Source organism: Erinaceus europaeus, chromosome 9 (genome assembly GCF_950295315.1).
Source record: "Erinaceus europaeus chromosome 9, mEriEur2.1, whole genome shotgun sequence".
Taxonomy (NCBI): Eukaryota; Metazoa; Chordata; class Mammalia; order Eulipotyphla; family Erinaceidae; genus Erinaceus; species Erinaceus europaeus.
In genome coordinates, this window is record NC_080170.1 from 74,619,837 (window position 1) to 74,635,584 (window position 15,748).

The 15,748-nt window shown below is 38.2% G+C and overlaps 1 protein-coding gene across 3 annotated transcripts in view; it reads right to left on the reverse strand.

The window, feature by feature from the left end:
- Window positions 1–15,748, reverse strand: part of NUF2 (NUF2 component of NDC80 kinetochore complex) — a 144,252-nt gene that overhangs the window by 108,588 nt on the left and 19,916 nt on the right. For all 3 annotated transcript variants that reach the window (XM_060198197.1, XM_007537123.3, XM_060198196.1), the window contains exons 9-12: window positions 14,415–14,477; window positions 11,830–11,967; window positions 8,857–8,997; window positions 877–1,052 (exon numbers count right to left, since the gene is read on the reverse strand). In XM_060198197.1, the coding sequence (XP_060054180.1) occupies window positions 877–1,052; window positions 8,857–8,997; window positions 11,830–11,967; window positions 14,415–14,477 (518 nt within the window). The remainder of the gene's footprint in view (window positions 1–876; window positions 1,053–8,856; window positions 8,998–11,829; window positions 11,968–14,414; window positions 14,478–15,748) is intronic.

The window sequence follows — 15,748 nt, forward strand, 5'->3', positions numbered from 1 at the left end:
TCCCCAGAGACACACCTTACTAGGGAAAGAGAGAGGCAGACCGGGAGTATGGACCGACCTGTCAACGCCCATGTTCAGCGGGGAAGCAATTACAGAAGCCAGACCCTCTACCTTCTGCAACCCTCAACGACCCTGGGTCCATGCTCCCAGAGGGCTAGAGAATGGGAAGGCTATCATGGGAGAGGGTGGGTTATGGGGATTGGGTGGTGGGAATTGTGTGGAGTTGTACCCCTCCTACCTTATGCCTTTGTTCACTAATCCTTTCTTAAATAAAAAATTAAAAAAAAAAAAAAAAAAAAAAGAAAGTTGGCAGCGATTTTAAGTTGTTTTAAGTCATTTCAACAGCTGTGCTATGCTGGAGGGAATGTTAACCACCTAACTTTTCAGCAAGGACATTAACAAAAAAACACAAACCCTCACATTCTCTTAGTGAGGAAGTGAAATTTCCATACCACCTCTAATGCACCTAGAGGCTGCCATGGGTATTCGATCAACAACTGGGCATTCTCATGCTTCTTGTGCCACCACCCGGCCCCTGGGGCATTCTTAGACCTAACTATGAAGAAGATGCTACCACCCGTGAACATTTCAACATACTGGTTAATAACAACTAAAAGATGTTCAGCAACGTATTCACTTTTACCTGCATTAAAAAGTTAAGGTCTTTTTATTATTGTTGCTGTTGCTATTATTATTATAAAACTTAAAGGTTTTAAATCAAACCCAGATGCTATTTTAAGACTTATCATAAACTGCTCTGCTTTAGTCACCTAAGAGTGGGCTCTTTGCTTAACCTACAGAAGTCTTAGCTTCCCAGGGGAAACATATCCTTTGACCTAACCATGCTCTAGGGCAGAAATACTAGTGGGTTCCTACTCAATGACTGTGCGCTTATACTGCTTGACATCCTCGTGCTTCTTATTGATTCTGAACTGGGTGGTAGCCAGCTTCTCCTTCTTGGCAATCAACACCCTCTTGAAGGAGTTTTCTTCCGTTTTCAGTTTCTTCAGCTCAGACTCAGCATTCTCAATTTGGTCCTCCAAATTCAGGCTCTGCAATGGATAAGAAGCATTTAAAGTGAACATGACCAGTTAGAAGCTATACACAGTTCTGTGCTCCAACTCAGGGAATGAAATAATATTGAAACAAATGTTAATTTCGACAACTGTGAACTCTTTAAGTACCTTACTTAGACACAAGTCAATCCAGGCAAGAGTGATCAGTATAATTTGAAAAGCACTGAGAGAGGGAACTCATAACATACTATATAGAATGGTTAAACCAAAAGAGGAAATATTGGAGAAATGAACCAGGACAAGAGTCCAGCTAAAAGCACCCCAAAGGTTGAACCACAAAATACTGAGGTCAACATCCAAATGCTGATTAAGGAAATAGTCACAGGAGTGAGTAAAGAGTTTGAAAGAATTGTCATTAGAAATGCAGAAACAACAAATGAGACTCTGGAAGAAAACACTATCTATCTCAAGGTTATTATACAGCTGAAATCTGAAATAGCGAACAACACAACTAGCTGAACAAGCTAAAACAGTATCAGAACAGGGTAACAAAATAGATGAGCTACAGAAAACAGAACAGGGGAGAGAGAATAGAATAAATGAGACAAGACAGAATTATCAAGATCAAAGATGAATCAGAGACAACTAAAAAAGAAGTAAGAGATCTCAAAAAGAGATGAAGAAATACTGAAAACAACAACAGAGACATATGGGAAGACTTCAAAAGAAATAATATATACATTATTGGCTTACCAGAGGAAGAAAGAGAGGGAGGGGAAGAAAACATTCTCCAGGATATAATAGCTGAGAATTTTCTAGTGAAGACAACATAAAAGACATAAAGGTTCAAGAAGCTCAGAGGGTCCCAAACAGAATTAACCCAGAATTAAACACACGAAGACACATCATATTTAGACTGGAAAGGAATAAGGATAAAGAAAGGATCCTGAAGGCTGCAAGAGAAAAAGAGTTACCTACAGAGGAAAATCCGTAAGATTAGCAGCAGATTTCTCCACACAAGCACTACAAGCCAGAAGAGAATGGCAAGATGTATATCGAGTACTCAATGAGAAAAGCTTAATCAAGACTACTGTATCCAGTTAGACTGTAATTCAGACTAGATGGAGACATAAAAACCTTCTCAGACAAGCAACAGTTGAAAGAATCAACTGTCACCAAGCCTGCCCTGAAAGAATTTCTGAAAGGTCCCCTAATAAACAGTCAGACCACCATAAATATGCCATCTATCAGAACACTCAAAATCTACAGGAATGGCTTTAAAATTTCATCAATCTATGATATCAATAAATGCCAATGGCCTGAATTCACCTATTAAAAGGGACAGAGTAGGAAGATGGATCACAACCAACACAACCCAACAATATGCTGTCTTCAGGAAACCCACCTAACTCAACAAGACAAATACAGACTCAAAGTGAAAGGATGGAAAACTATCATACAAGCCAATGGCCCACAGAAAAGGTCAGGAATAGCTATTCTCATATCTGACACAATAGACTTTAAAATTTAAAAAGATAGGGATGGACATTACTTAATGCTCAGTGGATCAGGCAATCAACAGGACTTAACAATTATTAACATCTATGCACCCAATGAGAAGCCATCTAAATACATCAAACATCTACTGAAAGAGCTACAGTAATATATTAACAGCAACACAGTCATAGTAGAGGACTTCAACACCCTACTCTCTCAACTTGACAGATCATCCAGGCAGAAAATCAATACAGATATGAGGGAGCTAAATGAGGAGATAGAACAACTAGAACTATACGACATTTTCAGAGTCATTCACCGCAAGAAACTGGAATACACATTCTACTCAAGTCCACATGGGTCAGTCTCAAGGATAGACCATATGTTAGGCCACATAGACAGCATCAGCAAATTCAAGATCATTGAAATCATCCCAAGCATCTTCTCAGACCACAGTGGTATGAAACTAACACTTAACAATCAACAAAAGATTAGTAACAGTCCCAAAATGTGGAAGCTCAGCAGTACACTCCTTAACAACTACTGGGTCAAAGAGGAAATAAAGGAAGAAATCAAAATGTTTCCAGAGTTCAATGAAAATGAAGACACAGGCTATCAAAATATTTGGGACACAGCTAAGGCAGTCCTGAGACGAACGTTCATAGCCATACAAGCACACATTAGGAAACAAGAAAAAGCACAAATAAACAACCTGATTGCACACCTTAAAGTCCTAGAAGAAGAAGAACAAAGGAACCCTAAAGCAACCAGAAGGACAGAAATAACTAAAGTGAGGGTAGAAATAAATAACATTGAAAATAAAACCATAAAACCATACAAAAGATCAACAAAAGGAAATGTTGGTTCTTCAAAGAGTGAACAAAATCGACAACCCTTTAGCCAGACTCACAAAACAAAGAAGGGAGAAGACACAAATAAATCGGATTGTAAGTGAAAAGGGGGATATGACAACAGACACTGTTGGTATGCTTCTAATTCTGCTTCTAAAGACCCCTTCTGTTTCATTGGTTTAATACTCCCTGCTTAACACTGTGTACTATTTACATAACCACTGTTAACTAAGCACTGCACTGGTTTAATCCCCACTGGTTCATGATGTCTTTTTGCTCCACCCACTCTCGTAATATACCCTGATTTGCAGCAGTAACTTTTTGCTCCACCCTCTCTACGTCACATCCTGTTTCCAACCTACTTGGCGAGTACATATATAAGGACAGGATTGTGATTATAGTTAGTTTAGATAGCTTAGATTGTGCTGCGTTCCACATGAATAAAGAGATACTGCATACAGCTCAGCCATGAGTCTCTGGTCGTCTGTCTCCCGCCCACGAAGCTAGCCCGGCAGACACCGCAGAAATTCAACATATGCAAGCCTTCTATGAACTATATGCCACTAAGCTAGAGAACCTGAAGAAATGCACGATTTCCTAGATACCTACAAACCTCCAAAATTAAATAAAGAGAAACTAGGTAATATGAACAGGCCCATCACAGCCAACAAAATTGAAACAGCTATCAAAAACTTTCCCAAGAATAAAAGTCCTGGGCCAGCTGGTTTTACAAATGAATTATACAAAACCTTTAAGGAAGAGTTAATAACTCTACTTTTAAAAGTCTTCCAGAAGACTGAAGTCACCTTCCAGTTTCTATGAAGCCAACATCACTCTGATATCAAAAGCAGACAGGGACACAACCAAAAAAGAAAACTGATGAACATAGATACTAAAATATTGAACAAAATTCTAGCCAACTGGATACAGCAGTATATTAAAAAGATTGTTAATCATGACCAAGTGGGGTTCATCCCAGGGACTCAAGGTATATTTCAATGAATGCAACACCAAAAATCACATGGTTATATCAGTAGATGCAAAGAAAGCCTTTGGCAAAATCTCGCAGGAGCAGTCAGGCCTGCTGTATGGCACAGCGCCAGCAGGATAGGGCTAACTGAAAAGCGGGGAGTCCTGGACTAAACTGAAGTTATTTTTCCTTACATTAATAATTTAAAGATTTATTGGCTATTGAAAATACACAAATACTACCTGAGGACAATGGCAGAGGCAAGTTAGGCCTGCTGTATGGCACAGCCCCAGCAGGCTAGGGCTAACTGCAAAGCAGGGAGTAATAAGACTAAACTGAAGCTATTTTTCCTTACATTGATAATTTAAAGACCTATTGGCTATATTGGATATGCACAAATAATACCTAAGGACAATAAAAGGAGATCCCTGGGGAAGTACATTGTGACAACAATTATGGCAGTGAGTGTGACAAGATTAAAATGGCCTAGGAGCAGAAGCTGATGTACCCATTGGGAGGCTTTCAGAAAAGGAGCTACTTATCACCACTACAGCTTCTCTATTAGCTGTATTCAGACCAAAAGCCAGAATTACAGGTGGCTTATAGTATGAGTGACAGACTATGGTCTTCACCTAATTATAAAGAGGCCCTATTGCTTACCCTCGCCCACAAACCCCCTGCTTCCACTTCCAGGCATCCATGATGAATATAGAGGATGTGTAATTAAATAGCTGATGTTAGGATATATGGGTAGAAGTTAGTAAACTTTCATATAGCTAAAAGATAGTGGACTTTTAACAAAGTTTAACCAGAAGAGAGCCCCCATGATGTATCCTTACTTTACAGAAGATTTCTTTAGGTGGACAGCCTACTATGATCTAGTTAGACCCATCCAAGAATGGGTTAAGAGGAAAAGCTATTAGATTTAGCTCCAGAGAAAAATGTTTATTCATACAGAAGGTCAGAACAGGGAGATGGTCAAAACACAGATGGTCATTTCAAGGGAACTTTCAAGGGTGAAATTTAGACTACTCCAGACCAAGGAAACTTTCAAGGGTAGATTTAGGCTACCCCAGACCCAAGAAACTTTCAAGGGGAGATCAGGATGCCCCAGACCTAGGGAACTTTTTAAAGAATACATGCATACATACTACTACTACTAATAATAATAATGTTGCTTAAGGTTATTCCTGATACTATTGAAAATAATATTACATGATGTCAACTATATCTGAGCAAAAAGTGTTTAAATAATAAACCTCTGCAGACAGAGGGCAGAGACACCTCTCTCCTGCACCTGAAGCAGCTGATGTGTCCCGTGACTTCTTCATCACCGACTCCCCCTTTCCTTCAGGGACTCTTAATTACTTTTGCCTGGGCTGGCTCCTGACAAAAATGCAACATCCCTTTATGATCAAAACAGTATAAAAAATGGGAAGAGATGGAAAATTCCTCAAGATAGAGTATTCTATATATAGCAAACCTACAGCCAACATCATACTCAATGGTGAAAAACTAGAAGCATTTCCTCTCACATCAGGTACTAGACAGGGCTGCCCACTATCACCATTATTATTCAACATAGTGTTGGAAGTTCTTACCATAGCAATCAGGCAGAAGCAGGAATTAAAGGCATACAGATCGGAAGAGAAGAAGTTAAATTCTCCCTATTTGCAGATGACATGATAGTATACATAGAAAAACCTAAGGAATCCAGCAAGGAGCTTTTGGAAATCATCAGGCAATATAGTAAGGTGTCAGGCTACAAAATTAACATTCAAAAGTCAGTGTCATTCCTCTATGCAAACATTAAGTTAGAGGAAAATGAAATCCAGAAATCAATTCCTTTTATTATAGCAACAAAAACAATAAAATATCTAGGAATAAACCTAACCAAAGAAGTGAAAGACTTGTATACTGAAGATTATGAGGAAATTGAAAAAGACACAAAGAAGTGGATAGATATTCCATGTTCATGGGTTGGAAAAATTACCATCATCAAAATGATTATACTACTCAGAGTCATATACAAATTTAATGCTATCCCCATCAAGATCCCAACCACATTTAAAAAAAATTTTCTTTATTGGGGAATTAAAGTTTTACATTTGACAATAAATACCCTAGTTTCTACATGCATAACATTTACCAGTTTTCTATATAACAATACAACCTCCACTAGGTCCTCTATCATCCTTTTCGGACCTATATTCTCCCCACCCACCCCACAATCTTTTACTTTGGTGCAATACACCAGTTCCAGTCCCAACCACATTTTTAGGGAGAATAGAACAAATGCTACAAATGTTTATCTGGAACCGCATGCGCTTAACCCACTGAGCTACCGCCCGACCCCCCACGTAAATATTAAAGACATCTTCAATGAAACGAATCCAACTACACAGAAGAAATAAGGCAAGCATAAACCTATGGGACTACATCAAATTAAAAAGCTTCTGCACAGCAAAAGAAACCAATACCCAAAGAGACCACTCACAGAATGGGAGATCTTTACATGCTATACATCAGACAAGAGGCTAATAACCAAAATATATAAAGAGCCTGCCAAACTCAACAAGAAAACAAATGACCCCATCCAAACATGGGGAGAGGACATGGACAGAATATTCACCATAGAAGAGATCCAAAAGGCCAAGAAACACATTAAAAATATGCTCCAAGTGTTTGTCAGAGAAATGCAAATAAAGACAATAATGAGATACCACTTCACTCCTGTGAGGATGTCATAGATCAAAAAAAGGTAGCAGCAACAAATGCTGGAGAGGTTGTGGGGTCAAAGAAACCCTCCTGCACTGCTGGTGGAAATGTAAATTGGTCCACCCCTGTGGAAAACAATCTGGAGAACTCTCAGAAGGCTAGAAACAGACCTACCCTATGACCCTGCAATTCCTCTCCTGGGGATATATCCTAAGGAACCCAACACACTCATCCAAAATGATTTGTGTATACCTATGTCATAGCAACACAACTTGTAATAGCCAAAACCTAGAAGCAACCCAGGTGTCCAACAACACATTGGTGGCTAGCAAGTTGTAGCATATATACACACAATGAAATACTACTCAGCTATTAAAAATGGTGACTTCACCGTTTTTAGCCCATTTTGGATGGAGCTTGAATAAATCATGTTAAGGGAAATAAGTCATAAACAGAAGGATGAACATATTCTCAGGCAGAAGTTGAAAAATAAGATCAGAAGAGAAAACACAAGTAGAACCTGAACTGGAGTTGGTGTATTGCACCAAAGTAAAAAAAAGACTCTGGGGTGGGGGTCGGGGAAAGTACAGGTCCAAAAAGGATGACAGAAGGCCTAGTGGGGGTTGTATTGTTATGTGGAAAACTGAGAAACATTATGCATGCACAAACTATTGTATTTACTGTTGAAAGTAAAACATTAATCTCCCAGTAAGAAATTTTAAAAAAGAAAAAAGGTTCTATAAACAAAGCAGAAGATGATTTCCTAGGGTGAACCAAATTGAAACACTACTTTAGGAGAAAGAACTATTGAACCCCCCAAAGCCCAACAGAAGATCACACACAAAGTGAAAGGGCACTGGGGCCATCAAGGAAGAACCTGTTCACCTTAAGAGAGGTTTGCTTCATGTTGTTTTATCAGTAGTACTGAAACAGAGATACCCACTGATGAAATCAGCCAGGAGGCTAGGCTAGAGAAATTGGGCCTAGACTCAGGCAGCAGGTCTAAAAGAAAAGGTAGATGTACAAACAAGTGAAAGCAGGATATCAGTCTGTTGTGGCTGACACCAGATGGCAGATGAGAGCAGTGTGTAGTTGGTAGAATGCCTAACCTCTTTTTTTCCCCAAAAGCCTTTTATCAAATGCAAGCTTAGTGATGTCATTGGCTGTCTGGATTGGCATGATCAAATAATGTTGGCATCAGTCCCATTTTTCAGAGCAGGGAGGAAGTAGACAACTCTAAATCTCTTTCTAGATCTCAGATGTATGACTGGGCAGTGAGTTGGACCTTAGTGCCTACTGTTCAGAAGATGGTTTTCAAAATATGCAGTGATTGGCTATGTTGTTAATCATTTGAAGGAGGAAATGGGTCTTGCCATTGCTACATTACAAGGAAGTGTTCTATTTTTCAGCATATATTACTATTATTTTGTTTTTATATCAGTCCTGCTCAACTCTGGCTTACAGTGGTAAGGTGGATTAAACCTGGGACTTTAGAACCTCTGGTATGGAAGTTGTTTTTGCAGAGCCATTAGCTATCTCCCCCACCACTATGGGGGGCGGTGTCAAGGGTTAGGGACAGAGAGGTAGAGAGAAAGAGACCACTGTACCAAAGCTTCCTTCAATGTGGTAGGTAGGGGTTGGGCTCAGTCTGGGTCACACACATGGTAAAGCAGCACACTGCAGCACATATTGCTATTACACTAAAGCATAATTTTATTTTTCTTTAGGAAAATGAGAACAAAAAGTAAAAGTAAATGCAATAGCAATAGTAAACTACTGTATGACAAGAACACAGAATACAAACCTCCTTTGAGATGCTGCTGATTTTTTCCCGATTATCTGCAAGGTCCTGTATTTTCTTTTGGTATAACTGGACCTCCTTCTGGAATGAAGGCAGACACTCAATGGAGTCTCCATAGACTTCATACTTTTCCATCACTTCTTGCTTTGAAAGAAGAAGACAAAAGCCAGTATGAGATTCTTGTTGATACAGAAGTGTCTGCTCTTAATTCTTGCACTTGATAAAGAACATTCAGGGTCTTAGAGGTAGTGCATTAGTAATGTAGTGGATTCTCAAACTTGAGACCCAGAGGTGGCAGGTTCAATCCCTAGCAAAACCATGCACCAGAGTTAAGCTCTGATTGCCCTCTCTCATTAAAAAATATAACAGGGGTCAGGCGGTAGCACAGTGGGTTAAGCACACATGGCTGGAGTAAGGATCCTGGTTTGAGGCCCATGCTCCCTACCTACAGAGGGGTCACTTCAAAAGCGGTGAGCAGATCTGCAGGTGTCTATTTTTCTCTCCCCCTCTCTGTCTTCCCCTCCTCTCTCAATTTCTGTCTTATCCAGCAACAATGACATCAATAACAAACATTATGGTTTGTTATGATTATTAACAATAAAAACAAGGGCAACAAAAAGGAAAATAAATAAAATATTAAAAAGTAAATAAAAATATATATTAAAAATAATAGACACATATGCTTCTTATAGTTATTAACTACCTTTCAGAAAGAAAAAAGTAAACATGCTATGATTTTGCTAAATTGCTCATTTAAGTATCTTTGAAAAATTATTCTTGATTTTAAAAGTAGCTTTGGCTAGCCTACAAACTACTTACAAGCAGTTATAACCTTTCTATTTTTATAATAATTATAAAAAGATCAGTCGTCCTTCCTCCAAAATTAGAAAATGAACATAAGTTCACCATGTTACCACTACAATAATATAATACTTTCCTTCTCCCCATAGTTGACCACTCTTGTCTTTTCTTTAAGGCAGAGCACTACTAAGCTCTGGATTATAGTGGTGCTGGGGATTAAACCTGGGTCCTTAGAGTCTCAGGCATTTAAGTCTTTTGCAGAACCTATCTCCATGGCCTCCTTTCTACCTTATTAACCAGGAAGATTTTGTCTTCCATAAAATTCATCATATTATTATTTTTCTGAGCTGTCTTTTTTTCCTTATTAATCTGCAACTCTTGCACATCATAGATGTAATTCCTTTACTTATCTTACCCATAGCAAATGTGTGCTAATAAGTTCATTTATTCTGTACATTATTTTGGGTTTTATTTTATTTTACTTTTGCCTCTAGAGTTATTGCTGGGCTCAGTGCCTGCACTACAAATCCACTGTTCCTGGAGGCCATTTTTTCCATTTTGTTTCCCTTGTTACTACTGTTGTTGTTGCCAGACAGGACAGAAAGAAACAGAGAGGAGGGAGTCGGGCGGTAGCACAGCAGGTGAAGTGCATGTGGCACAAAGTGCAAGGACCAGCATAAGGATCCCAGTTAGAGCCCCCGGCTCCCCACCTGCAGGGGAGTCGCTTCACAAGCGGTGAAGGTCTGCAGGTGTCTCTCTTTCTCTCCCCTCTCTGTTTTCCCCTCCTCTCTCCATTTCTCTCTGTTCTATCCAATGACAACAACAACAATACTAACAAAAACAAAAACAAAAAAAACAAGGGCAACAAAAGGGAAAATAAATAGTAAAAATTTTTTTTTAAAAAAAGAGATAGAGAAGAGGGGAAGACAGAGAGGGGGAGACAAAGATAGACACCTGCAGACCTGCTTCACCGCTTGTGAAGTGACCCCCTTGCAGGTGGGGAGCCATGGGCTCGAACCAGGATCTTTGTGCCAGTCCTTGTGTTTCACACCATGTGTGCTACCATCCAGCCCTTGTTTTATTTTTTAATTGTATTTATTCTACATGAAACAGAAAGCTTTGCTATAGATGAGTTACAGAGACAGTTTCATAAGAAAGAAAGAAGGGGGTGGGGGGAGAGAGAAACAAGAGCAATACTCTGGCACATGTGGTGCTAGGCATCAAACCAGAAATTGCAGGCATGTAAGTCCTGAGCTCTACCAACTGAGCTTTTGCCTTAGCCACTATTCTGGGCTTTCAATCTTAATTTTTAAATCTACCCCAGTCTAAGATTACACACATGTTCTAAAGATTGTTAAATTTTTCACTGAAAGTTTTCAACCATGTGTATATACAGCTTCCTTATCTTTAAGATGAACAGCCAACCAAACAGATTTGCCCATTAAACAAGCCACTAAATTTTTTTCTGGATCCTCATCCCTCTTTTAATTTCCTTGGCCTAGTTTTTTGTGGTATTTCTTAATTACAGTAAAGACTTAAATAATACATATTCTGTTCTTCTGTTCAAAATATTCTTCCATGTATATAAGTAAAAGGATAATCCTTGCTTACCCTTCAGATGGAAGCACAAATTTCCACTTCATTCCTGCTCCTAATTTCCACAACAGCAGACCTAGTTCCCCCATTATGTTATTCCAAAACACCCTAAACTATTTTCTGTTTATCTGTTTCTATTTATGGTGCTTTAAAGAAAAGAAAGGGGGGGAGACTATTTTGGAAGAGTTGTAGGTTAATAGCACATAGCAAAATTAAGATAGTAGAGACTGACCATATAACTCCTCCCTTGATAGGTAAAACCTATACTTCTTCTCATTGTATATTATGTCTGTAATGGTATAATTGGTGATTAAACTGTTCAGTGGCTTTCTTATATTAAAGTAGGTAAGTCACAAGAAAACAAAGCACCTGTGATTATCCAAGGCCATACCTCAAATAAAATTATTGTATAACTGTATAAATGTCTTGAAAGCTATACTTCTTTTCCCTACACCCACTTTAGAGAAAAACTACAAAGTAGAGAGAGGGGCAAAAAGCACAAGTACAGATAATCTGGAAGTCAGAAAGTGACACATGATTAAACAAGAGTATAAAAAAAAAAATGAAATGAAAACTCACCCTGGAATTTTTAAGCTTCTGTACTGTATCTTTCATTTTTTCTTTACAAATCTTGACATTCTCTGGAGAGTCTACAATTTTTGTTTTCAAACTGTCTTGCTGTTCTTTTAAGGAAACCAGTGTCAATTTCAGTTCACTCTGTTCAGAAAAACATTTTTATATTTTAGGTATAATAAAATAGGTGGTTAGCCATGACAGTATTGAAACAAGCTAAGAAACTGGTCCAATTCCCTGTTGTGGGGGTAAAACTCAATCATCACTGCATGATTGCAACAACAATCTTCTCAACTCAGCCTCATTAAGGTCTCTCCTTCCAACTCCATCTCCTATCAACATCCTGTCATACCTAACAATTCAGTACGCTGGTCTCATGTTTGGACAACTATAAATGACCCCTCTTGGATGAGTCTGGGGTTCGAAGAATATCCTTTATGTATTATACTATTCATGAGTTTCTATTAATCCTTGAAAGTCTGTGCTTGTAGAAAATATCATAGTGAGGTATTTAATATGTGTTTTCAAATCTGTGCCAGAACCCAAACAAAGAGACAGCTCCTTCTGGGAACTCAATAAGTACTCTTATAATCCAATCAAATATCTTTCTTCTGTATTCAATGCCATTTGAGGAACTGAAGTGATAGGTGTATAAAAATTATTTCTGTAAATCCAAAATTATCTAAAATGAAAAATATTCATATGACCTTCCCATAACTGCTGATATGGAAAGACTTCCAAGACATATTAAATGAAAATCAATTCATTTATCAACAAGTAAGACAAAGCCCATTTCTATGAAAACAGAAAAAGGGGAGGGGGCAGCTAATGACTAAATGCTTCAACATATTTGCAGGCAGTGTGAAAAAATAGGGAAGGTATAACCTTTAAGTCAAGTGGGTTGACCTTTCTGGTCTCTTTCTGCCTCTCTCTAAAGCATATTCTATGAAATACCATTTATATACCCACACTACAGACAAATAGAATCACTTCCTAATTCAGTTTCTTAAAAAAAACAGATAATCAACAATCTAACAAATAAAAACTATTGAGTAAGATGATGAACTACTAAGAATCAAAGAAGTCAAAATTAAAACATGGGCTGGGTATTGGTGCATCCAGTTAAGTGCACATAGTAATAAGTTCAAGGAACCATGCAACAATCTGGATTTGAGTCCCCAGGTCCCTACCTGCATGAGAGACACTTTACAAGCAGCAAAGCAGGTCTTCAGGTATCTTTCTCCCTCCATCTCTATCTCCCTCTCCCCATGCAATTTATCTCTGTCCAATCCAATAAAACAGAAAAATGCATTCCAAGAGCAGTGGATTAATAGTGCCAGCACCAAACCCCAGAAATAACCCTTGCTGGAGGCAAAATAAATAAATAAAGTAAAATGCTAATTTCCTCTCTGAGAACAAAGATAATATAAAGAAAACAAACAAAAAACCTTCAATGTTTGCAGGAGTTTAATGAAAGGAATATTCTTGTATTCTAGTATTAGGAATTAAAAAATGGCCATCTTTTTAGAAATTTTAGTTTGGTCAAATGGGTCAATTTTAAATGTGTTTTCTTTCCCCTAAGACATTCTACATTTGAAAGTTCATTCTAAGATGAAAAGTAACTTGGCTCACAATTACAGATGCACATCTTGTGCATGTGTGTGCTATACACATGCACACACACACAGTCAACATCAATAAAATAAGCTGTCATTGGACACTGTATTATGGTTCAGACGCACAATGCAGTAAATAGAACAATGAGAACCTACATGGACATATTTAATATGAGAGAGAGAACCTGACCCATCACCATGGCATATGTGATGATGGGGAGTAAACCTGGAACTTCATGCTTACCAGTCTGGTAGTTTATAGCCTGTAATCCTTCCAAGGTTCTGGCCTCTCTCTCATGAAACTAAACAAATCTTGGGGAGGGGAGGGTTGAGGGAAACAGATTCAAAACACATAGTCTAAAATAGTTTATGTAAAATGAAACACATTCCACATACATACATGCATAGAGAAATGTGATCAATGGTATATAGCAGGTTGTGTGATAAGATTACAAGTGATTTTCACTTTAGTCATACAGGTCTGTGCATCCATTATTTTTTATAATTTTTTAATTATATTTATTTTCCCTTTTGTTGCCTTTGTTGTTTTTTATTGTTGTTATAGTTATTGTTGTTGTTATTGACATTGTCATTGTTAGGACAGAGAGAAATGGAGAGAGGAGGGGAAGACAGAGATGGGGAGAGAAGGATAGACACCTGCAGATCTGCTTCACCGCCTGTGAAGTGACTCCCCTGCAGGTGGGTAGCTGGGGGCTCAAACCAGGATTCTTATGCCAGTCCTTGCGCTTCGCGCCAGGTGCACTTAACCCGCTGCACTACCACCCCACTCTCCACTATTTTTTTAAAACAACAATCAACTAAGGTGTTAAATAGTCATATTTAAACTGACTAAAAATTAAATGGTTTTATCTTAAGGGAAAAAAGGTGAGAAACATTTGACCACAATATCACACAAAACTAAACTGCTCTATACAATATGCTCACATCTTAAATGTCAAATGGAAAGATGCTTACCAAACGCTTTGTTTTCTCTGAAATATCTGACTTCTTTTGGGAATTCCCCTCTTCCAGCATTTTCTAGGAGAAAAAGTAAACTGCTGTATAATGACCTGATGTATTTATACTTATACACTGAAATCTTTCTTATAAATGAAATAGTGGAGTTAGAAGAAACTACATTGTCTCAAACTTTGTCAATCTTGTAGGATAAAGTATCAAGAGTTCTTTTAGTAAGTAGCTAAGTCCAAATAGTTGTGTAAGTCAATGTTGCTTCATTCAATATCTTGTTTATTTTGTTACAAAGTGAACAAGAAAAAAAAAATTTAAGCAGACATTGAACAAAATAGTGTTATCTGAAGCTCTGCTTTTTCTTATATATCTTTTCACTTAAACAATGTTTCTAAACATCTAGGGATAACATTAAGTGATACTTTCTACATTTATGTACTAATCACTTAGTAGCAGTTCAAAAATACATAGAAATTTGAAAGAAAGGGACCAGGTGGTGGCACACTTGGTTGAGTGCACATATTACAGTGCATGAGGACCTGGGTTTGAGTCCCTACTCCCCATCTGCAGGGGGAAAGCTTTGCAAGTGATAAAGCAGGGCTGCAGGTGTCCCTCTGACTCTCTCCATCTCTATCTCCCTCTCCCCTCTTGACTCCTTGCTGTTTCTATCCAATAAATAAATAAATTTAAAAAAGAAAAAAAAAGAAATTTGAAAGAAAATATTTTACTTTTACTGAACACAACTATTGTGGAAATGTGTAGCCCCTAAGCAACTGCAAAAATTCATAGACCCTGGAATCTGCTTGGGCAGTTTCTTAAAAACCAGTAATCCCCCCCCCACCCCCCCCCGCAAGCAGTATTTGCTTTACGTTAAGGTAAATGCTAAAAAAGACGATGTGAGTTAATGTTAAAATGAACTGCCAGTCACTTTGGATTGTGTCTAGAGACACCAGGCATGGAATGTCAACCCTTCAGCTCCAGCACTCTGGCAAGACTACTCCTAGCTCATAGGACTCCTCAATGCCGTATCTGGTGGTGTACCTTCTAACAAAGCCACAGAACCTAGATAAAGATCAGAGCCTATAAGATTGAAAATATGTGCACATGTACCCATTAAGTTAGGGGGAAATATACATCTTAAAGCAAAAGAGCACAATGGCCCAAAACAGCAAGCAATTAGAAAAACCTAAAAAAAAAAAAAAAAAAAAAAAAATCATAAAATGATCCTTATATACCTTTCCCATATTTGGGAGCTCCTCTCTGCCCCGAACCAACTTTCCAGCCCAATTTTCAACTCTGAGACCATCTCCCCAGACAATACCTTTGGTCCACCTGCATGT